Source organism: Thrips palmi, unplaced genomic scaffold, assembly GCF_012932325.1.
Source record: "Thrips palmi isolate BJ-2018 unplaced genomic scaffold, TpBJ-2018v1 HiC_scaffold_8, whole genome shotgun sequence".
Taxonomy (NCBI): domain Eukaryota; kingdom Metazoa; phylum Arthropoda; class Insecta; order Thysanoptera; family Thripidae; genus Thrips; species Thrips palmi.
In genome coordinates, this window is record NW_023144635.1 from 5,166,493 (window position 1) to 5,189,416 (window position 22,924).

General features: G+C 49.3%; 6 protein-coding genes across 7 annotated transcripts in view; 3 read left to right on the forward strand and 3 right to left on the reverse strand.

The window, feature by feature from the left end:
• Positions 1 to 2,697: 2,697 nt before the first annotated feature.
• LOC117653263 (general transcription factor IIF subunit 1) lies at positions 2,698 to 6,006 on the reverse strand. Its single transcript, XM_034398830.1, has 13 exons — positions 5,829 to 6,006; positions 5,390 to 5,502; positions 5,163 to 5,297; positions 4,935 to 5,072; positions 4,683 to 4,853; positions 4,471 to 4,601; positions 4,226 to 4,348; positions 4,028 to 4,145; positions 3,722 to 3,959; positions 3,575 to 3,653; positions 3,417 to 3,495; positions 3,151 to 3,300; positions 2,698 to 3,069 (listed from the first exon to the last, which is right to left on the reverse strand). Exons 1-13 carry the CDS (start codon positions 5,859 to 5,861, stop codon positions 2,826 to 2,828), a joined length of 1,752 nt encoding a protein of 583 aa, XP_034254721.1. The 5' UTR covers positions 5,862 to 6,006; the 3' UTR covers positions 2,698 to 2,825.
• Positions 6,007 to 6,259: 253 nt separating this feature from the next.
• Positions 6,260 to 10,495, forward strand: LOC117653373 (ATPase family AAA domain-containing protein 3A homolog). The gene is made up of 11 exons (XM_034399008.1): positions 6,260 to 6,554; positions 7,150 to 7,363; positions 7,461 to 7,555; positions 7,632 to 7,797; positions 7,877 to 8,034; positions 8,119 to 8,266; positions 8,340 to 8,442; positions 8,521 to 8,768; positions 8,862 to 9,029; positions 9,121 to 9,549; positions 9,647 to 10,495. Exons 1-10 carry the CDS (start codon positions 6,350 to 6,352, stop codon positions 9,527 to 9,529), a joined length of 1,914 nt encoding a protein of 637 aa, XP_034254899.1. The 5' UTR covers positions 6,260 to 6,349; the 3' UTR covers positions 9,530 to 9,549; positions 9,647 to 10,495.
• A 146-nt stretch (positions 10,496 to 10,641) lies between these two features.
• Positions 10,642 to 12,579, forward strand: LOC117653375. 2 transcript variants are annotated; one of them, XR_004588214.1, is made up of 7 exons: positions 10,642 to 11,019; positions 11,119 to 11,401; positions 11,547 to 11,667; positions 11,741 to 11,896; positions 11,968 to 12,117; positions 12,194 to 12,401; positions 12,507 to 12,579. XR_004588214.1 is itself a non-coding variant. In XM_034399010.1 (6 exons), exons 1-6 carry the CDS (start codon positions 10,946 to 10,948, stop codon positions 12,322 to 12,324), a joined length of 915 nt encoding a protein of 304 aa, XP_034254901.1. In that variant the 5' UTR covers positions 10,642 to 10,945; the 3' UTR covers positions 12,325 to 12,499. The 2 variants fall into 2 exon arrangements, 1 of the variants encoding a protein (XP_034254901.1); XM_034399010.1 differs by lacking the exon at positions 12,507 to 12,579 and having other exon boundaries at positions 12,194 to 12,499.
• Positions 12,445 to 13,908, reverse strand: LOC117653376. The gene is made up of 6 exons (XM_034399011.1): positions 13,664 to 13,908; positions 13,514 to 13,583; positions 13,206 to 13,290; positions 12,937 to 13,065; positions 12,670 to 12,848; positions 12,445 to 12,539 (listed from the first exon to the last, which is right to left on the reverse strand). The coding sequence occupies exons 1-6, from the start codon at positions 13,738 to 13,740 to the stop codon at positions 12,483 to 12,485; spliced, it is 597 nt and encodes a 198-aa protein (XP_034254902.1). The 5' UTR covers positions 13,741 to 13,908; the 3' UTR covers positions 12,445 to 12,482.
• Positions 13,909 to 14,192: 284 nt separating this feature from the next.
• LOC117653374 (protein RFT1 homolog) lies at positions 14,193 to 17,620 on the forward strand. Its single transcript, XM_034399009.1, has 9 exons — positions 14,193 to 14,443; positions 14,761 to 14,963; positions 15,057 to 15,246; positions 15,328 to 15,633; positions 15,741 to 16,001; positions 16,074 to 16,324; positions 16,417 to 16,545; positions 16,618 to 16,738; positions 16,828 to 17,620. The coding sequence occupies exons 1-9, from the start codon at positions 14,384 to 14,386 to the stop codon at positions 16,975 to 16,977; spliced, it is 1,671 nt and encodes a 556-aa protein (XP_034254900.1). The 5' UTR covers positions 14,193 to 14,383; the 3' UTR covers positions 16,978 to 17,620.
• Positions 17,621 to 18,695: 1,075 nt separating this feature from the next.
• LOC117653092 (neuropeptide F receptor-like) overlaps positions 18,696 to 22,924 on the reverse strand; it is a 38,512-nt gene continuing 34,283 nt past the window's right edge. Inside the window, exons 4-8 of the mRNA XM_034398465.1 lie at positions 20,950 to 21,104; positions 20,020 to 20,264; positions 19,647 to 19,861; positions 19,529 to 19,573; positions 18,696 to 18,709 (exon numbers count right to left, since the gene is read on the reverse strand). Of these exons, the coding sequence (XP_034254356.1) occupies positions 18,696 to 18,709; positions 19,529 to 19,573; positions 19,647 to 19,861; positions 20,020 to 20,264; positions 20,950 to 21,104 (674 nt within the window). The remainder of the gene's footprint in view (positions 18,710 to 19,528; positions 19,574 to 19,646; positions 19,862 to 20,019; positions 20,265 to 20,949; positions 21,105 to 22,924) is intronic.

The following is a 22,924-nucleotide window of genomic DNA, read 5'->3' on the forward strand; positions in this document are numbered from 1 at the left end:
GCCCGCCGTGCTTGTGTACCTTCGAGGAGCTGATTGGTTTCCACAGAACAAACTCTCCGGCCGGGGAAAAAGCGGCAGGGGGAGGGGGAGGCGACGGGGAGGTGACGGGGAGGTGACGGGGACGGGACGGGGCTCCTGGAGAAAGTTTCCTCTCGGTGAAGTGCGCGGGGCGCGGGGCGCTGGTAGGGAACAGCGGGCCCTGGTGCTAGAGCCCGGGGTTCTGGCCACTGCATGAAAAATACAGCAGCATGGAGCATGCATCGCCCGCCCCTCCCGGCGCCACGCCACGCCACGCCGCGCCACGCCATGGCGACCTGGACCGGGACGGGTTTTAACGCCCCGACGTGTGTGTCGCCCGCCCTGCGCCACTGGCGCTCCGTCCGCCCCGCCCCGCACAGCGCAGCGCAGCGCCGAGAAAAAGGAAGCGTTTCCTTTAGTTTTGATTTGTTTTCTTGCTGTGTCCGCCCTTTTTGCCAGTGGCTCTTCGCTTCTTTCCCTGCTTTTGTTTGCCGGGCCGCGGGTATGTGCGCGCACCCTTTGGACCCTTTGGGGAGGAGGTGCCGATTTCGATGCAGCGTTCTGTTTATTGCTCCGCGCCAAAATGTATATATTCCCTGGGAAAATACGCAACCGGGAAATTCACAAAAGAAGCGAGTCATTGTTTTCGCGGCGCCCATCGACATCGATAAATACTTTCAGAATATCTGCGACGCGGAAAAAAGTAAAGATAAAAGAATAACGAACGAAAAAAAAAAGTTAATTAAAGTGAATGCGCGGGCGGCGGGCTTTCCCTGCCTGGCTTCTTTTGCAGTGCTGCGCTCCGATTGTTCCAGGGCGAGCCAGGGCCTAATTAAAAGCAATAGACAGTCGTCGTTTGTTGACCCCCGGCACGCACCAGCCAGCCAGCCCCAGCCAGGCGGGCAGCCCGAGCAGGCAGCACGGCCGCACCGCAGGGGCGCCAGGGACGCCAAATCAGCGCAGGAAGCGTCTCGTCTTCTCGTTAATGGCTGCGGAACGAATCGCACGAATCAGGACTGTCGAGGCGGACCAGCGGGGCCGGCAGTCAGCAGACTGATTCCGAAAGTCGTTTTCGTCGCCCTGTCTCTCTCGCACTCGTGGCGCGTGCCGTATAGACGCGTGAGAGGCAGAGCGACGAAAACGACTCTCGGAATCAGTCTGCAGATGAGACTCGGATCGGCCGGAACGCGCTTCACTCCGCCATTGTTACAGTGTACGTCGTCACCGACCGCACGTCCTTTGCGTACTTTGTGTGCATGCTGGCGATGCTGGCGGCCGCAATGCCGCCTTGCTTTTTCACCTTGGCGCTGGTGGCAGCCCTCCCCGCCTCCACGCCCCCTGTCACCCCAATGAGCCCCAAGCCAAGTCCGCCCCGCCCCCGCCCCCTTTGGGACCCCTGCCACAACACAGCGCTGCGTGTTGCCAAATACGTGAGTTAAAACCACACCGCGAGCGAGTGTGCGTGCGCGCGCCGCCGCTGCGTCTGTGTGAGTGCGGGCGCGTCGGGCGCGTCGGGACGACCGCAGATCGTCTTTTGTCTGGCGCCCGCTCATTATTCACCACCCCACTGTGTCGCGTCGTCTTTCTCGCTCTCGGCCCCCTCTCCCTCTTCCTCTCTCTCTCTCGCTCGCACCGCAGGGTGTTCGTTTACACCTGATGTGTGTGCGCGCGGTGCGCGGTGCGCCCTTGTTGGGGTGTAACGCGATGCAGGGCGGAGGCATGGCGGAGGGCGGCCTCTTTGGTTGCGTCGCGTCGTCGTCGCGGGGCGCGAACCGGAGCGCCCGCCAACTCGGCGATAGGCTGCCCGCGGCGCGCGGATGTTGAGCGCGGTGCCTACCTCGCCGATGGCAGGCGTTTTCCCTCGCGTCTCCCCTCACCGCCGCCACGGCCGCCACCGCCTCGGCGCGCACGACCGCTCTCCATCTCCGTTCCGGGCCGGGACGCCGGAGCCCTCCGGGCCGCGCATCGCCCGCCGCCTTTTATTTTCGATTCTAACGCCGTCGTGGTTTTATGGGAAAAAGGACGGCTTTGATCTTCGCTCCGGGGAAATGGGAAACGGGACGCCGCCGCGTCGTCTGGCGGCAAAACAACGGCGTTGATGAGGGGGGACGGCAGGGCACGGCACGGCCGCGAGTGGGATCGGCGGCGGCGGCGCCCGGGTTCGAATACCCGCAGGTGCGTCTGCGCTTTTATTGGATTTTGTGCGCGTGGGTGTCTTAGTTTTCGGCCTGCGCTGGGGGACTGAATACGCCGCCAGTTTTTGGTGACTTGCCGCCCAGATCCAGATAGCACCGCGTCCAGTCCCGAGCCAGAGGCAGTCAGAGGCGGCCAGCGGCGCGCGGAGGGACGGAACCCCGTCTGCATCATTCAGGGCTTCCCCTCGCCCGGCCGGACCGGGCCGGGCCGGGTGGCCTGGCCGGCCCGGCCTGCACTACAAACCCAACACCCACCCAACCCGAAGCCCGACGCACGTCTTTCTAGACGCGTTTTCTCCACTAGCCAATTTCTTTCTAAAAAATTTAGTTTGTATTGCAGAATTTTTTAACTCTGGGAAACACCACAACCCAATCTATGTTTAGGAAAACTTACGTTTTCGAAATTTTTTTGAATTATTTTGAGAGTATGGAGTTGCAACAATTTGAGAACCGCTGGTCAAAGGTATTCCATCAGAATCACACATTTAAGAGATTGCAGTCAGATTGTGTTTATTTACATGAAAGATGTACAGAACAGAATAAATTAACAATAATTATTGTACATTAAAAAAATGAAATTTCTTTCTTAAAAAAACAACAACAATTAATTATCTAAGTAGCTGGATCCGGTGCCGGTGGATTAGGCACGCCTTGAGCCTTAATAGATAAATACATTTTTCCCTTAATTGTCTGCCTAACAGGGTTGATTTTCTTAAGGATTTGAGTCATTATATTAACGAGTTGCTCGGAGCTGAGCCCAGTCTTCTTGCTCTTGAACTTCTGCAGGAGTTCGGTGGTCGTCATCGGCTTCCGCATGAGGTACCGTCTGACGGCGTCCTCGGTGATGCCCGCCTCACTGAAAACAAAAACAACAAAGCTTAGTCGTTGGTGCCAAACGGCGAACCTTCCCAGTACAGTATTTGTAAGAAAGTCTTACCTAGCGCCAGCGAGGTAAGGTGCTGCAGACGCAGACGCGAAGTTGTCCAGTTTGGCCTTCTTGGCGGCCACAGCATTCAGCGCGTCGGTAGTGGCCTTCCTCTTGCCGTCGGCCTGCAGAGCCGGACTGGCGGAGCGTGAACTGTTGCCACTAAAAATACAACAGAAAACACAGTAATGATTAAGTTACTGGTTAAATTATTTTTCTCACACATTCTTTTTATTTCCCGCTTTTTTGTTTGCTTTCTTGAACCATCAATGTTTTACCTATTTGAATCCTTGGAGTCTTTCTTATCTTTCTTCTTCGATTCAGTGTCAGAAGCATCACTACCATCACTAGCTGAGTCTGCAATTGTATATTTATTGTATTAATAGACAAGACAAAATAGGGAAAATGTAAAAATAAAGCTGCAACTTTGACTCACCATTTCCTTTGTCCTTTTTATCATTTCCGTTGGACGAATTCTTATTAGATGGAGAAGCAGGGGCATCTGATTCACGCTTCTAAAATCAGGAAACACATTAGCAGAACACCAATGAGAGACTTAAAATGAAAAACAAAAGGTTTGTACCTTCTTCTTTTTCTTCTTGACTTTCTCATTGTCCCCAGAAGACTTTTTAGCATCTTTTTCATCCTTTTTGCCTTCTTCTCCCTCTTTCTTCTCATCAGCATCACTGTTCTCTTCACCTTCTTTCTTCTTGTCCTCATCTTCATCAGAATCTTCGTCTGAAGTAAGAAGTTTTCTCAAGGCATCTTCCTCAGCAACACCCTTCATTTCATCCTTAGCCTTTTCATCATGGTCTGAAACACTAACAAAATAGATACTTTACAGTCTGAAATCATCAACAACTAACATTAAACTTTGTGAAATGCCTACCTAACAGATGAATCAGAAATATAATCTAGCTCTCGCCCTTCTTCATCACCATCATCACTCTCTTCAAAAGCCTCATCATCAGAATCTTTCTTTTTCTTCTTTTTCTTGGCATCAGCCTCTGTAATTTTACAAAAGTACATCATGTGAATGAAGAACAAACAGAGAACAAACTAAATTTTGAAGGAAGTCAAGAATTACCCTTCTTGCCCTTCTTCTTTTTCTGAGCTTTTTCTTCCTTATCCTCTTCTTTCTCATCGTTTTCATCTGAATCAGAATCATCTTCTGAGTCCATCCACTCTTCCATGTCAGATATTTTCAGTTCTGAAAATAAATTTGACATTAATGGGAGCCACAAGTAACCACACAAAAGAAAAGTATTAACACAGAAATTTGAGATTATGAGAAATGTTTTGAGGTACATGTTCCTTATAAGTAGACCAAACCTTTTGACTTTTTGCCACCGCCTGCCTTTCGCTTCCCTTTGGTTTCATCTGGGTCATCAAGTTCTATATCCTCTTCAGGCCGAAGCCTTTTGCGCATCATGAGGGAGAAGAAATTCTGTTGCTTGTTACGTCTGTAAATTATTACAGTTTTGACAAAAGGGCAGATAACCAATCTCAGAAGTCACTTTTGAAAATTGATGTGTTCATCATACCTGCCAAACTCTTCCTCTGCCTCCTCAGCTGACAGAGCTTTATACCTTTGAATAGGTTGAAAGTTGTACCATTCTTGCAAGGGGTAGGCTTCAATGACACCATCCTCTGCCTTCATAAACACATAATATCCAGCATTTTCTGATACACCACCTTCACGGATACCTTTAAACCTGTAACACAAATGCTCTTCATTGCCTGACTGCCCATTACAATTACCTGACTGGATTCAAACAAAAATTTTAGCTGCATACTTTTTACCACTCTTGCCACTTCCTACTTTCAAAATCCAAGGCTGATCATCTGGTTTGTACTTCCTTGCAACAATTCCAAACTTTTTACGGCGTGCTTCTTCACGTGCCTCTCGACCAAACTCACTACCTGCTCCAAATCTGGACACAAGGAAAAGGGATGCAAGTCAGAAATGTTTCTTGTACAAGTAACAACCAAATTTAAATGGTGAATTTGGGCACAAATCTTACTTGGGCATGTCTTCATCAAATCCCTTAAATTCTTTAGAATTGTTTTCTCTCTCCATCCTGACTTGTTTCCACTTGGTGAAGTCAACATTTAAAGTTGAATTAAACCGCATCATGTGAAATTTCTTTTTACTATTCCTAGAATAAATATTGAAAATAGAGTTTGATTTCAATTATTCACAACAGCAATAAGGCCATCAACAAATTAACACCCAGATGGAATAACTTACTTAGGTACTTTGATTGAAAATTCCTGAACAGCGGGAGGCGCTGTAGAAGACCCTGGAAGAGCAGTGCCTGGTCCCATCGCTGCTGTTGTTCCAAGCGATGGTGTCATCATTTTCTAAAATTACCACACACAACCATTACATCCAAAACAATGTTTTACCACAAAATAATACCAAAGTTGTGCCAAAGAAAAACTTTAAAAAATATTAGTTTGACAGATGTTACAGATGACCAACTTTCCAAATTTACTAAAAAATGGAGTTGACGTTCACGATTAATGCTATTACATCATATATCAAATCTCTGAAAAACCATAGTCGAACTTTCACTGCCGTTAAAGCATGACTGTTTATTCTTGACACATATTTGGAAACAAGACACCAGACAACATAACCTATTTAAAGAAACAGGATAGGACCAGTATGTTTTCGGGACATGTACCTTCACGTCCTTGGGTTGAACTTGAACAGCCATGGTGATATTGATGTAAAGACCTCTTAGGATAATCGTCTTCTGCTTCAAAATCAGAAGGCAAATTTAGGCATTTCTTTGCTAAACCATCATAAATGTCAAGTCAAGATCTGTCCGGTGTAGTTCACTAATCGCACGATGTCAAAGGGGTGCAAATAACGCACAGACCAACTTTTGTTGTGCCAACTCATTTTGTAATAATCTGTAATTTTCAATCCTAAAAAATATCGTAAATCTTGACATTATTGCCAAGTTTTAATTTTAAAAGTAAATTTGGTTAAAACCTGACTGCATGACATCCCTAAAACGGACATCTCGTAACAAGAATTAGCTTACTCATATTTTGTTGCAGTTGGTCACCATGGCCGTGACCTTTGCCGACGTCCCCCTCCCCCGCACCCCTCCCCCGTCGTCTCCACCTCGTGGTGTAGCCGGTATCACCCTTAACCCGTCGCCCGCCCTTGGAGTTAGGACCAAAAATTGAGTGAAAAATGTCGTGGTTGTTCGGAATCAAACCTAAACCGCCTCAGGGCGACGCGAACTTCCCTCCGCCTCCTCCTCCAGGAACGTCAGGCGGCCAAAATGCCGATGGAGGGCAAAACCAATCGGCGAAAAGTTCTCAAATGGAGGCGTACAGGTTCGATTCGTCTGCCCTGGAAAGGGCAGCCCAAGCAGCGAAAGAGCTTGAGAAGTCGAGTAAGTTGTTTGGCGTTTCCTATGGCTTCGCTCTAGACATTGCTTACTCTATTTTGAAAAATCAGGGCCAATCATGCTTTAGCAAGACCGTTTTAGTGTAGTGACCGAAGGTTAGGTTGCCCTAGGGCAGGTATTTCAAGGTGATATGTTCTTAAACTGAAAACAAACATTTCACTCCTGAGTTAAAATTTTGTTCAAACAACGTGATTTTCCAAAATTTCATGTTGTAACAACATTTTTTTTGTCATTTCATGCTGTTGGTGGGGTCATGCATACTCTCTTCCATTTTGTACTTGCATATTTCTCTCAGCCTGATTATTTTACTCACTTGTTATCTACACATTTGTTGTACATATTTTTAGGTTTAATTTTCCTCAACATTATTTTGCTTTGCCCCACTCAGTCCTTCAAGTATTTTTGTATGATGCAACATGACTTGCTATATGCACACACCATTATAGTTAATTTTGAATTAAAAGTTGCTGACAGTGATGTTTTTGATACATGTAAATTTTGCATGAAACCTCTCACTGTTTAAAAATGTTTTTTATTGTTTTTATTTTTTTTCTCACTTTTCACTTGGTTTTTTTTACAGGACATTCAGGCGAAGCTCTGGAACTATCTAAACTTCAAGAGAAAACCAAACAGTCAGAATATGCCATGAAAGTAAAAGAATATGAAGCTCATATTGAGCAAAGTAAAATAGAACAGAAAAGGGTTGAAGGAGATGAGAGGCGGAAAACAATTCAAGAAGAAACCAAGCAACATCAGCAAAGAGAGCAGTATCACGATCAACTGGCAAGAAAAAGGTATGATTGAAATAAACCCATATTTCAGTGACACAAATTTTTGGGTTCCTTCTTCAATTACCTCAATAAGTGACATTGTTTTCTTTTAACTTTCAAGGTATGATGATCAACTCCATCAACAAACTCAAATAAATGAACAGAATCTGAGAAGACAAGAAGAATCTGTTGCCAAGCAAGAAGCAATGAGAAAAGGTAAAGCACATAACAAATCCTCCAAAATGCATTTGACTCTCACAGACAAATACTTAATTAATTTCTTTGAACACAGCCACCATTGAAAAGGAATTAGAAATGCGACATCAGCTAGAAATGAAAAAATTGGAGGCAGAAATGCGAGCAAAGGCTAAAGTTGACCGAGAAAATCAAGACCTGACCCTTGAACAAATTCGTGTGAAAGCAGCTGAAAAACGGACAACAGTTTTAGAATCTATCAAGTAAGGGAATCTTAGTGTTGTACTTTGTCATCTCACTCATGACTGGCTGAGAACTGATTGAGGTTGTCTGCTTTTTCAGGACTGCTGGGTCGGTTCTAGGGTCTGGCGCCCAGGCATTGTTGACTGATTGGGACAAAGTTCTGGCAGCAGCTGGGGGCCTTTCTCTTCTAGCATTAGGTGTATATACTGCTAAGGGTTCAACATCTGTTGCTGCCCGTTATATTGAGGCAAGACTTGGTACGTTTGCTCTTCTTCTCAGATTGTGAAGATTGCCCATAATTTCCTGTGAGCTGCATTATAATGAGCATGATTCTTTTCCAGGTAAACCATCTCTTGTAAGAGACACATCACGCATTACTGCTTTAGATGCTTTGCAGCACCCTGTGCAAACTGTCAAAAAACTAAAGAATAGAGAGAGTGATGCTTTGGAGGGTGTAGTTTTAGAACCCCGTCTTGAAGAACGTTTAAGGTAATTATAAACCGGATTTAATGTCTTAAAAACAGGTTCAAATTTTCTGTTACAAAGCAGTTTTTATTTGCAGGGATATTGCAATAGCCACCAAGAATACTAAACAAAACAGGGGTATGTACCGGAACATTCTTATGTATGGACCTCCAGGAACAGGAAAGACCATGTTTGCTAAAGTAACTATCAATTAAATTCCTCAATTGTCCTTATCAATTTCAAATGATTTGCTCCTAAAGTTTGTGTAAATTTTACAGAAACTTGCTATGCATTCTGGTATGGACTTTGCCATAGTTACTGGAGGTGATGTGGCTCCCATGGGCAGAGATGGTGTTACAGCCATTCACAAGGTGTTTGATTGGGCTCAGACCTCCAGAAAAGGTCTCCTATTGTTCATTGATGAAGCAGATGCATTCCTTCGGAAGCGCAGCAGTGAAACCATTAGTGAAGATCTACGAGCAGCCCTTAATGCTTTCTTGTACAGAACTGGAGAACAAAGTGACAAGTATGTTGTACTTTTTCTGCAGTCAAATTTCAGTGTAATTCTACTTAATCATTTTTTTTTTTAAATTGTTCTTTTCTTTTACTTTTAACTTAGGCTTATGTTGGTGCTGGCATCAAACACTCCAGAGCAATTTGATTGGGCTGTGAATGATCGTTTGGATGAAATGGTCGAGTTTGATCTGCCTGGACTTGAGGAGCGGGAACGTCTTATGAGATTGTACTTCGAGAAATTTGTTCTTTCTCCTGCATTAGAAGGCCAGAAGTATGTGCACGTAAATTTGCAATTTGGAAACTTCTCTCTTATATTAGTTCTTGTGTACTAACAGGTCATATCATTTTTTTTCCTCTTTTAGGAGATTGAAAGTGGCACAGTTTGACTACAGTGCTCTCTGTTCTCGAATGGCCACTCTTACTGAGGGATTGTCTGGTCGTGAGATCTCCAAGTTGGGTGTGGCTTGGCAAGCCGCTGCTTATGCTTCTGAAGACGGTGTTCTCACTGAGCAGATGGTGCTTGACCGCTGCCAAGATGCTATTCGTCAACATAGGCAGAAGGTGGAATGGCAGTCAGACCAGGAACGTCAAGAATCCAAATCTATTTTATCATCATCCCCTTCATATCACTCAGAGAAAGATTCTCACTATGTAAATCTTGTCAATGCTAGTGCTGAGACTGCATCTCCAAAGATAACAATCACTGAGATTGAAGACACCCCAAACCAGGATAAAACAAGTGAAAAGAAGAAGAAGCGGAGCAAGGAGTAAAGTTAAAATTAAAATGAAATGTAAGACTTCATTATTCTTTTATTTTATCTACTCCTAATTTTTCTCTTATCTCTTAGTAGTACCTGTCAATAATATTCTATTCAATTTTTTTTCCAGGTCCTAGCATTGTACAAAGTTCAGTAGCTGAAACCTGATGCATTAAGGTTATAGCAGTGATTCAAGATTGACCTCTCTTCTCCTGGCATACTGTTGTTCCTACCAATCTGTGGCATGGCTTTCAGCCTGTAGGAAGTGAGGGTGTGTGTGGCGTCATCTTCACACTAGATATCACATTCCGCGATGTAGGCACAACTTCTCTTCTTCAGGCCCTTCTTTTTCTGTATCAGCTTTGTCCTGTAGTCCACTACGGCAAAAGATGTCTGAAGTTTTATCCGCTATTTGCTAATTTGTGAACCTAGTCGTATCTTTTTTTTTTTTCGTGAATCCTGTTAAAACATTTGTTCATAGCACAATGTGTGTGTCATTTATCATGTATCACACGGCGCCTGATCTCGATCCTCGATCTGCATATTTTCATGTACCAGTTGGCAATGCATGGGTTATATTGGCTTCATCCCATGTCTGGGAATCTTCTTGTTCAATCTGTGCAAATATGTAATGCAATCCACTTTCCATGAAACAGTGGTTGTGTTTATTTAAAAAAATAGAAAACAATTGTACAAGTGTATGTGTAAAATTATGATGCACTCATGAATGGCGAGCACACTATTTTTTCTCCCATATGTTTGTACTGTGTATTTTGTTATGTAGTGGTTAATTGTTATAACATGGTATCAGGGTAACTTTTTCTTGTTCCCAGTGTCCTGTAATGTAGTGCATTCAGTAAATGTGCTGTCAAATATTAAGGAAATGTTTGGTTGTATTGTATTTAGTATGACTAATTGGCGTGTTTGATTACCGTATTTTTGTGCATATTTTAAACTAGCTTTAAATTGAAAGATTGAACTGAGTTGTCATTATTCCCTCTGGCATTGCCCTCCCCTGTCCCTCTTCTCTATTTTCTGCTGTTGGTTGATGCTGTCTTCAATTAGATTTGAAGCATGTCAGCATTTTAAATGTCATTTCAGGTTGATCCACCATTGTGCTCATTTTTTGTCGGAAGTATTGAGAGTTTATATTATGTTCATTCTATCTGTTGACATCCTTATCCTGTTGTAAAGTTTGAATAAATTTGATGTAAACAAGATTACTCTGTTCTACTTCTCGGCGAAGGCCGCCAAAGTTGTTACCTTGTGTTGGCAAGTGTTGATTGTAGCGGTTGCCGGGTGCCCCCGGGACGCTCGCAACATGGCGGAGAGTAATCACATCTAAAAAGTAACAAAACTGGAAAAAAAAGAAACAGCCAAATTGACAAGTGCAATGCGTCCGCGTTAGCGCCCCAGCCCCTCCCTCATCATGACCACCAGCGGCTTCATCACCACCTACCGCAATGACTTCCTGTGGCCCTTCGTCCGAACTGCCCCCCTCAGGTGACCCCGTACGCACTGGTAGTGCTGGCCCACTGGTAGTAGTGGACCCAAGACCGAACCGCTGACTTGACCTGCTTGGCGTGCGTTGGCGTGGTGCAGGCCGGGATGCCAGGGCGTCCGCTACACCACGGTGCCCTCCCCCGAGCAGGCCCTGGAGCGGGGGCTCTGCCTGGAGGAGTACGAGCGCCTGCTGGAGGCGCGGCGGCGCTGTCAGGCGGAGGCGGAGCATGCCGTGGAGCTGCACGCCGGCCGAGCTGGCCCGCACACGCCGCCGCTCGCCTCGCTGGGCCACGCCGGCAACGCCCCCGCCCCCCACGGCTACTGCCTGCCGCCCGACCTGCAAGTAGCGCGCAACGACCGCGCGCAGGAGAACCTCAAGATGGTGAGGACAGTCCCGGCGAGACTCCCTGCGCAAGGGACCGCCCTCGTGGCCCTTGCGCGCGGAGTATCGCCGCGGTCGGGCACACCGTGCAAGGGGCTCTGGACTGACTGGCCGTGTGTTTGTCACGCCTCTGGCGGCTGTGCAGCTGCAGGAGAAGCACCCCTACCTGTTCAACATGATCCGGTCCTGCCCGCCTGACGACCTGGTGGCCAGAGTGTTCAAGGACAGGTACCGCAGCATCTACCAGGTGGACTACTGCAAGCAAGGTGAGTGCGTCGCGCCTCGCGGACTCCACGCCGTGCAGTGCGTGACCGTCACTGATTTGCGACGCGTGCGCAGGCGAGTACCCCAACAGCGAGTACGACGCGCTGGTGGCCGGCTCGGGGCTGGCGGGCTCCGCTCCCGGGGCGCTGCCCTACTGCCCCTGCAGGTCGGCCAACAGCTCCTCCGACGGCGGCCGCATGGGCGTCGTGTCCCTCGACCGCAACAGGCAGTGTGAGTGGCGCGGTCCGCGGTTCGAATACCAGCAGCCCTTTCACGCTGATGTGACCCATTCACTTTCCCAGTGCAAATGTGCGAGATGGCGGCGGAGGAGACGAAGAGCAGCGACGGCGACATCGAGGTGTGCTTGTGCGGCCTGGTGCCCAAGCGGCCGCAGTTCGCGCGCAAGTGCGCCATCTCCTGCAAGGCCAAGAGCCGCAGCCGGCCGCGCGAGGGTACGGGCCGCCGCCGGGCGTGAGGGTGAGGCTGTCCCGCCGAGTCTGAGTGCAATGCTTCTGGTTCCCTCCGCAGGCATGATGGGCGAGGGCGGCGACCTGAACCAGTACCGCACCGAGTACCGCGACAGCTACAGCAAGCTGGGGGGCATCATCCTGGCCGAGAACATCCACTGCAACTCGCGGGCCCGGCGACCCGGGACGTGACCTCCAGCGACTCCCTTTCCCCCCACCCCACCCGTCTGGCCAATAAAGATGTGATTACTCAGTGTCGTGACTGCATTGTGAGTGGGGATGTTCGGAATGAGCTACACATTTTTCCGGTTTCATTCAGTTCGTGTATTTTGCCGAAACTTGGGATGAGGTCATGAGTAGGGGTCTGGCCGCAGGTGTATCCACGTTGGAGTTGGGGGCGCCCTTCCCTGCGGGGCACACCACAGTGGTCAGGGCACACGGCACGGGCACTGATTGCAAAGAGTCCTTTCGTCGCTGTCTCTCTCTCACCCCGTCGGGCCACCCCATGAGTACGAGAGAGAGAGAGGGGGGGCGCACCTGTCTGCAGGGCGGCGTGCTGTAGTCGGGCTCGGGGTAGTGGACGGGCGGCGCCTCCAGCCTGGAGCCGCCCTTGGCCTGCACGTGGCGCTGCAGCCGCTCGAAGGCGGACCGGGAGTGCGCGTCCATGTAGAAGGAGCGGCCCGCGCGGAAGCGCCGCACCGGGCAGAAGCCGAACACTGCGACAGGGAAAGGGCGCTCCGTCTCTCTCGCACTCCAGGGGCGTGTGGTATGCCCGAAGGGGTGCGAGAGAGAAACGACTCTCACCCACGGGCGTCGTGTCGGGGGGCGGCAGCAGCTTGCGGACGGCCGGGTTCAGCGCGCGCTCCAGCGAGTCCATGAGGGCGTCCTCCTCGAAGAGCCCCGCGGAGGCCTCGCCCTCGGCCCTGGGGGACGCTGGCGACGAAGCGGGGAAGCAAAACATTGAAACCGAAGTAAAACCCGGGTCGCTCTGTCTCTATCGCACCTATCCGGGTAGCGCCAAGAGCGCGAGAGAAAGAGACAGCGGCGAAAGCGCTCCAACTCGGAATACTCACACGCCCCGCAGTAGTCCACCTTGTAGACGGACTGCCTCCAGAGCTGCTGCAGCTGCTGGATCGTGTCCTCTGCGTACTTGCCGGGCTGGAGGTGCAGGCGCAGCACGTTAGTCAGGTTGCAGACTGATGCCGAGAGTCGTTTTCGTCGCTCTGGCTCTCTCGCACTCACGAGGCGTCCCGTTTAGCTGCGAGAGAGACAGAGCGACGGCGAGCCTCAAGCGCCTGCAGTCCGCGGGCTAGGCAGTCCCGCCGCGCGCGGCCGTCTTGCGGCACGGCCTGCTTGCAGGCGCTCCGCCGACGCCGTGTACCTTGAGTTCTTCCGGTGAGAGGAACTTGTCGTACTTCTCGGGGTCCTCGGCGATGTTGATGCCCCTCGCCCTGCCAAAACGAAAAGGGTGCGGGTGGTATTCGGTCGCTGGTCGGCCACCACTCCGTTACTCCATCTCACTCGCACTCACGGAGAGGGCCGCGCCACGTCCTCCCACCACTTGTAGTCCTTGGTGTACACGGAGCAGAACGCGTCGCGGTGAGACATGGCGCCGTCTCGTGTTGCGTCCCTGTCAGTCTGTCAGGGGGCAGTGGCGGGGCAAATGTGGGGGCGGGGTATCGAGGGGAAGTTTTCACGACAAATTTTGTAAAGCTGAAATATCAAAACGTTTTTCTTTTTTTTTCTTTGAAATCGGAAATAATTTTGTACTTGTAAAATTTTGGCCAGGGATTGTTGCTCTAGCAACAATAGCACCCACGTGCGTGGAGCGTTTGAGGTGGTCAGGGCAGGGGCGGTTTCAATCATTTGAATCGGCCGCTACAGCGATGCTGCAGCAAATAAACAGTTTCTGTTTTGCGTTTCGGACATCGTTTGGATGCAAAAGCTTTTGAAATAAATTGTCAGTATGAATGCACCAGAAGTATGGTGTAATTTTGAACTTATTCTCTTGCTTTCAAATGGATTGTCATTGCCATACGTGGCCAAATTTTACGTCCGACAGTTGGTATGACAGTCACTTGTTTGTTTTCTGCTCCTGTTAACTTCAAACGTGTCAAGTTATGTCTATGTCAATAGAGATGGAAAATGCAACTTCAGGACCGATTTTATCAGTCTCTCACAGTGCCAGACGTTGAGGCCATATTTAAAAATCTTCTCTCGACAACTTCCGTTCTGTGAAAACTTCCTAAACATGCCTCCTAACATTTTGTCTAGTAGTTTGCAAAATGCATCCTTCAACATTATTTTTCAGGTGAGGATTTAAATGTATTTTCACATCATTTAAAGAGACGGCAATTTATTTTTCGATGTTTGGTCATCCTTAAATATCAATGACAATGAATGGATTTGGAATAATCTGACATCGTTTATGTTGTGGCTGAGGTTATGTAGCTTTTTATGGTGAAATGAGTAGAAATGCCTTTTTCATTCAGTTAAAATAATTGTTCGCCAATACCAAGCAACAGATCCTCCACAGATTTGTTTAAATTTTCGTTTTACAGTAGTTTTATTTGTTGTCATATTTTGTACAGTGCAATATTACAGCTTAAAAGTTCCTGTTTATTTCAGATTGGATGCCGTATTCTCACCTTCTTGCTAAATGCTTTTGTCTTACGTCATGTAAGCCAAGCTGCTGTAGGGGTTATGAATGTGCGTCTCCTCTTGTTGGAGTCCACTCTGATCTTTTTAAGCAGGGAAGCTTTTCGCCGGGCATGTCTAAGTAAAACCAGTGAACACAATTGGCCCAAGGTTGTCAACTTAGTGTGGTTTACGTAAGTAGATTTTTCTTATTTTCATTCAAATGTTTTCCTGTTTTCTTCATTGTACAATGTAATACGTAACATAATGTTATTTTGGTGCTTTAGCGTTCCACTGTGCCAAGTATTCTGCCTCATCTTTGGTTACATCTGGCTAAATGTACTGTCAGTGCCAAGTACTAGCATTACAGAACATTATACTATCGGTGTTTGGTCTATTGCAATTAGCTGTATCATCGAAATGTGTTGTGAACCTGTCTATATTATGGCAGAAGCATTTTTATTTGTTCGGCTTAAGGTAAGTTTTGTTGCATTCTAATTAGGTACATCAGCGTTACTGAAATAATCTGAAATCTAAATCTTAATGTCCTTCTTGTAGGTTGTGATGCAAACCATGTTGGTATTAGTGCGCACAGTTGCTTTCACGTCAATAGTTCTTCATCAGCAAGATGCTGCGGTTCTTGCATTTTCTGTAGCTCAAGTTTTGTCCATAGCAGCCTACACTGTGGGCTACTATGTTTATTTTTACTTTTACATGAAGAACAGGCTCTTGGAGAGGAGTGAATTGAACAATCAAACATCAAAAGGCCGGTCTTCTCAGAGAAAAGACTCCATCATTGGAACAGTCTATGATTTCCCATTCAATTCTCTGATGGAATTCCTACCATCCAAATGTGATGATGAGGTAAGCAAAATGTGCTAAAAAAGTGAATGGCTGGTCTTAGTTCCCATTTAGTTACAGCTATATGTATACACTAGTATTAAAATAAAATTTCTCACTTTGCTTTGCAGCCCTCAATTGATTACAAAATGACAAAATTGACATGGAGTTTCTTCAAGCAAGGCATGCTTAAACAAATATTAACAGAAGGAGAGCGCTATGTGATGACACTCTTCTCTGTTTTATCCTTTGAAGAACAAGGTGTATATGATGTAGTGAACAATTTGGGCTCCATGGCAGCTAGATTTCTATTCAGACCGATAGAAGATAGTGCATATTTTTACTTCTCCCAAATGATTCGCAGAGATCTACCTATTCCTAAACAAGACCAAGTAAGAAACTGGCTGATGCATCTTTCCATCAATGTTAAAAATATTCTAAAATATAGTATCTTGTCTTTTCAGAAACATGTTGCAGAGTGTGTCTTAGTTTTACAACGGCTACTTCGGTGCTTGCTTGCTCTTGGATTGGTCATTTTAGTGTTTGGCCAGGCGTACTCTCGTCTCCTTTTACTCTTGTATGGAGGTTCAGGCCTCATATCTGGAACTGGGCCACTTCTCCTGAAAACACATTGTCTATCTGTTTTTCTCCTTGCATTGAATGGTATTACTGAGTGTTATGCACTTGCCACTATGGATACAAAGCAACTTGACAGGTATGTGATACAATTGAGCATTGATCAACATGTAATTTGGTCTTCTCTCCACTTCTCTCTAAATGATTTCATAAACTCTGATTCAATTTCAGGTACAATTATGTCATGGTGTGGCTTTCCATTGGGTTCTTGTGCATTTCTTGGGCTTTCACCAAGCTATTAGGTGGAGTTGGATTCATTCTTGCTAACTGCTGCAATATGGCTGCACGTATAAACCACAGGTGATACAGGTCTCCCTCATGTTTAGATAATCAATCTGGCAAAAGATGCTTACAATAATTTTGTGTTTCCAGTGTTCAATACATTTCGGACCAGTACAAAAACACAGCATTTAATCCCCTTCATGGTGTTATGCCTCATCGCATGTATTGCACAACATTAATAATTTCAGGCATCGTAACACAACTCTCTGAAGTAAGTTTGAATATAATTGTGATTTACAATTTTCTTGCATTGGGAAAACCCTTAACCTGATACAATTTATTTCACTTTTTCAAAAACAGGTATTTGTTTCTCCTTACTCACTTTTTGGACACTTCATCATTGGCGCTGTGTGTTTCTTACTTACAACGATTGCCTGGGCATTTGGTGAAAGGGAGCTTGTCCAATTAGGGTTAGAGAAATGGAAGCAAAGAACAACGAAATCAGATTAAATTTGACAGGGTAAATTACCCGGGTGTCAGATTTTCAAACCGCATCTGACATACCATGTATTGACCAGCTGGGGTTATGCTATGCACACTTTTGAGTTTCTTGAGATTTTGAAATAAAATTCAGGCTATGCTTTTGTTTTAAGAGGTAGGATTTTACTAGTTCCAGTGATAACGCAAATGTTTAGGCACAAAGACGCTACCGGTTATTCTTTTGACGCAACATCGTTTTATATTCTTATTTCTGTTTCAATTTGACTGTGAATAGTTTTAAGTGTATGTATTTTGATTAGAGTAAACTTCTTGCTTGACTTCTAGTCATTCACCCGCGGATTCAGGGGGTTCGGGTGGAGTGGGGTGGGACAACGTGGGTCACCCCGCAGGTCACTTCTGTACTGTATCAGCTACTGTAGTCATAAATGATTCGATCGCAGAATTAAGTTTTAGAATAATGTTGGATATTCCATCATGGGTTTTATTTTAAGTTTTGCATAAGCTTGATATGAGCACAAGATTGTGATTTCAGAGTAGCATTAATAGTAGATTAGTAATCTCTGTGGTTGCCTTTTTTGATACAGCTACAGTGTTTTATTCTGTGATTTGATCTTCCCTTTTTTAACAACAATAAAATGATAGAAAACCATGATACTTGTTCTCTTTCTTTCCTCAGTGGAGTTGACATGAGGGATTCCCAGACCCAGGAAAAAGTGTTTGGAACTATGATGTAAATGTAGATAATGAAAAAGTAAAAATCAGATGCAGTTTTGCACACAGGTTCTTTATTTTTAATTATACAATATAGAGTTTACCACAATTCAAAGAGCTGTACATTGACTTTTTTTCTTGTGCACATTCAAAGCACCAAAGTTTTTCTGTCATCTTTCCTTGGAGCTTATCGCATTTTCATATTGTTTTGTGGTTGAAGTTTGTAAGACTTTTTGGACCCTCTAATTTACAAGGAACAGCAATAATTTGCATAAAGAAAGTGCGATTTGGCAATTCAATGCACTAAATTTACATTGAAGATAAATTAATATGGCCATGCTCTAAAAAGAGGTTGATAATATTTCTGTTTATTTTGATTTTTACCGTTAAGTATCAAAAGTATGCGTACAAAAACTACAAAAGCAGATGTAATATTTACAAATTCTCTCAAATACATGAAAGGGTATTATAAGGCTACTTAATGCCTCTGTCCATTCCTTATACATCACATCACATTTTGTCACTTTTATTATTCATTACTCCTCATTTCCATATACATCAGACTTTCATTGTTGGTTTGCAGCTGCCACCATTCTTAAAGGGCTGTTATATTTCTAGCTTAAAAAGGCATCTTAGGTATAGAAGAACTTGTGAAGATTACTACATGCATGACATAAGGGCCCCAAAATGAGTTTAGGTGCAGTCTTACAATATCATACAGTTTCTTTGATATAAGGTCAAGTAATGTGCATTGGCAGTGTAAAAGTTGGCACACTTCTATTATGTTATTCTACAGTAAATGAAAGCCAAAAGATGGGAGTTTAGCAATCAACGAATTGTTTCATGGAGTTGTGGTCAGGGTAACCCCTTCCAAAGGAAACAGGAAATTTTGCTTTGTATATGTAATATCTCACTTAGCCTGTTTTCTCTGTCAATTCATGTTACCTAAAGATTTTTACTAAATTTAAGGTCAAAGGAAAAAAAAATCTGTACAATTATTTTGTGCAATAGCACCACTACATTAGAAGAACTAAAGCAATAATTTAACACATTAGATTGCCATCACAGATATTCTCATGTCTGTTGTTTCACTTGCCATGAATTCTCATCTCACTTATTACTACCCATGAGTATGACACAGGCAAATTTTAGAGGTATCATACTGGTCACCAAGACCCAAATAAGTTTCGGTTTAAAATAATGCACTGTCAAAGTCATGCCCATCTCACATTAATCTTTGAATTGAACAGCCGAAAGAGAAATAAAAATACAACTACAAGAGAGATTCAAATTGCGCTGCCTTGAAATTGCGCTTTTAACCACACAATTTTTTTTTTACAAAAATACATCCGATAGTAACAGCAGCATTCTCTTCTGGACACACTCCGCATTACCACTTTCGCATAAGACCCAAAACGCCTACACTCGAAAGCTAATCGGAAACGAAAATAATAGTCAATTTGGATGTGTGGACTTCCCCGCAGAGAGAGAGAGGCACACAAATAGTCCGCTTGGCGGCTTCGCCCCTCCCCGCCTCAGAGGATGTCGAGGCGGGACGTGGTGGTGGTGGTGCCGGTGGTGCCGCCGGACAAGTGCGTCAGCAAGGTGATGGAGTGCCTGGCGGTGAGCGAGGTGAGGAAGGTGAGCGAGCCGCGTCGGTCCGGCTGGTCGGGCAGCTGCAGGTGGAACAGGTGTCGGCGCGTGCCCCTGCCGTGGCCGCCGGGCCCCGCGCGCGTGCCCACGCCGGCGCAGCGCCAGCACGTCCTGCAGAAGCCCGCGGTGGGCCGCACGCCGCCCGCGCCGCCCGCGCCGGCCACGGCGGCGGCCACCAGCAGCGGCTCCGGCCGGCCCTCCAGCTCCTTGGCCAGCGCGCGCTCCTGCCTCGCGCGGCACGCTGCAGCAAACAGAGGGCACTTCAAGAAAACGCTCCGAGTCCACCCCCGTTTTGGGCCACGTTTCCCTCGTACCTTTGCACACGGTCCGCGAGTGGCGCTCCTTCCTCGGCGCGCAGCAGCACGGCAGCATGGCGCGGATCTCGCGCCGGAAGTGCGAGTTGAGCCAGCCGTACAGCAGTGGGTTGGACAGCGTCGAGCTCATGGCCAGCAGGTGGCAGCACGCGAACATGACGCGGTGCTGGCCCGGGTTCGTCACCAGCAGCTGGAAGGCGGTCAGCGGCAGCCAGCTGCAGGACAGAGACAAGCACACTGTGAGTCTGTTCCGTCGCTCTGTCTCTCTCGCACCTACACGAGACGCCGCATGAGTGCGAGAGAGACAGAGCGAGACCCTGGACGCCGCCTCCTTCGCGTCGGCGAGAAGGGCAGCGACTGCAGCTCGGCCTACCTGAAGGTGAAGACGGCCGCCACGGTGCCCAGGACGAGCGCCGTGCGTCGGCTGCGCCGCCGGCGCCACTGCATGGGCCTGGAGTGCAGGTAGGCGGAGATGCGCGTGTGCACCACGCACAGCGACAGCGCGGGCAGCAGGAAGTGCAGCACGGCGCGCACGCACGCGTACGACAGGCGCCACGCGGGCGCGGGCGCCGGCCACTGCGACACGCAGCGCGGCACGCCGTCCACGTCCACCACGCCCTGCAAGCACAAGAGCAGGCCCGCGTCACGCCCCGCCTCCATGCAAGAAACAGTCTTGAGGCGAGCCGGGCACCCCTTCCGGGCAGATTCCCCTGTCAACGCCCTCGGGCCGGGGGCCGGGGGCCAGTCGGGGTTCAAGGAGGACTGGAGGAGGACGAGCGCGTTGCGGTTTTCCATTTTTGCCGCTCGACGCGGACGACGCGGACAAGGGCGAGGCGAGGGACGCAGCGCCTCAAAGGACCGCTGCGGCATTAATCACAGCTTTTTTGTTTATCACGGAAGCAGCTGGCAAGGGGGGGGGGGGGCGGAGGGGGGGGGGGGCGGCCCGGCCGGCGGCAGCGCGTCAAAGACGCAATTTCCGGACCAGAAACGGCCGCGCCTCAGAAAGGGGAGCGAGCGAGCGTTCCTCCAGCCTATGGCCGGCCGATGGCGTGGGGGATGGCATGGGGAGACTTACGTGGAAGGCCACCAGGGGCGCGGCGAGGGCGCAGGCCGCGGCCCAGATGGCGGCGATCACCCTCGGGACGGCGCGCCGCGAGCTGGTGGCGTCGTGGGCGCGGGTGACGATGGCGCGGTACCGGTCCAGGGCGATGGCCGCCACCGTGCCCGCCGCCGCGCCCGCGCACACGCACTGCAGGCCGGGCAGCGCGCGGCACAGCGCCGCCATGCGCGGCACGTCGGGCACGTCGAGCTGGGGCACGCCGTCGGACGCCACCACGGGCACCGCGGGGGAGGCGGCCCAGCCCTGCAGCAGCCACCACAGCGTGCCCGGCAGCGCCAGCAAGCAGATGAGCACGTCGGCCACCGCCAGGTTGGCGATGTACAGGTGCCGGGGGATCACTGCAACAGAAGCATTGGCTGCGTGAGGAACAAGGGTAGGTCACCCGTCAGGGCAGCGAAAAAGTCCCCGCACTAAACACTGATTATGTGGGCAGCAGAAAAGGGAAAAGATATGAGGACCGAGAGAAACGGAGAAAGAGACAGATCGCGTCCCCACTAAAAGCAAAACCCAGTTCCCCGATGTTCACCACCGTCACGTGAGAACGGCACCGCAACAGCTGCTGCGGGTGATTTAGCGGGGACGACATAAAGCGCACACCTGGGCTCGGCGGGCTGATTCCGAGGGTCGTTTTCGTCGCTCCGCCCCTCTCGCACTCGTGGGGGACCCCTCAAGGTGCGAGAGAGAACGACTCTCGGAACGAGTGTGCAGGGCGCCTGGGCTGGCCGGCCGCCACGAGGCACTCCAACACCAGGCCAACCCCACCGCCGCCACTCGATCAAGGCGAAGGCCGCGAAGGCCAGGCCGCCGGCCGAAGGGCCGAAGGCATGCAGTCCCACATGATGACCGGGACAGGAATAAACGCAACGTTCCGGTTCCAGTGGGCCCCGTTTATTTTTAGAGCCGTCGCCGGCGGCCGCGCCACGCCGTATCCGCTCCACCCGCCCCGCCCCGCCGCGCCAAGACTCGCGTGACACAGCGTCGCGGCGCGATTTATGGCTAATGAAAAGCAAAGAGCGGCGAATAAACGGAATCGTGTCGTCAAACGGCGGCGCGGCGGTGATTAGCGCTCACTTCCGGCCGGACGGCTGGCCGTCGACGGGCACCTGTGGCCTCCCCGTCGGACGGCCGCGCGGGGACGCCTCCGCGGCTCCGCGGCCCGCCACCAAGGCCGCTGCTATTTCCGTCGCGGCCTCGCTGGCCTCGCTGCAGAGGGCCGGAGGGCGAGGTGGACGCTTTGAAGCCGGACAACGCGCACGACAGGTGCCGTCTCGGTGTGCCGTCCCCCAGGACCCCCAGGACTGCCGGGGCGGCCCAGGACGCGGCGCTCCGTCGCAGCCCCGCCAAAACAGAGCCACCCCCACTAATTAGGCGGGGGGGGGAGGCATCCTTGGCATTTCTCCGCGGGTCGTGCACGTGGAGCCCTAAGCGAAAACAAAACAGTCGCTACTACGCCGCCAGGGCACTACTACACTGCGAGGGTGTTGGCGTCGCGGCCGCAAGCAAGGCAGGCCGGCAGGCCGTGTCGGGCGCCAAATCCATAATCCCGCCGGGCCGGGCGGAACAGGGCGGAACGGACGGGCAGAGTGGCAAGGCAGAGCCAGGCAAAGCACGCAGGCAGCGGTGTAAACAACAACAGGCGAATGCGGCGCACAACGCGGACGGACCTACATGTCGCCCGAGCACGCACACGACGCGCGGCACAAGGACTGGGACAAGGACTGCCACTGCGCATCCCGACAAGGCTGGGTACACTGGCTACACAAACACAGCATAGCGTGCCCAACTCTTCGACACCGGTTTTTTTTTCACCGTTTCCCCGAATCGCACCGCTTCCCCGGCTCGAGTTCCCTCCTCCTCCATGGTGATCCATTATGTTGCCTGATGGTGGCGTGCGTGGAGACGGCGGGCTGGTGCCAGGGCCACTTTGTTAGATCAGTGTACAGTGACTTTCCACTTACTCTTCCTTTCAGCGGCACCTTCGCTAAGCCCCTCCCCCTCCCCTCGCCGCCAAAGACACCTTATCGCACTTTCACACCTAGCCGCCCCTCCGCCCCACCCCCGGCCTAAACCGCGCCCTGACGGGAGCGCCCCTGACCTCCAATCCAAGACAGCGCCCGTGTTGAGCCTGGAGGGATGGGGCGGGGCGGGGCGGCCGAGG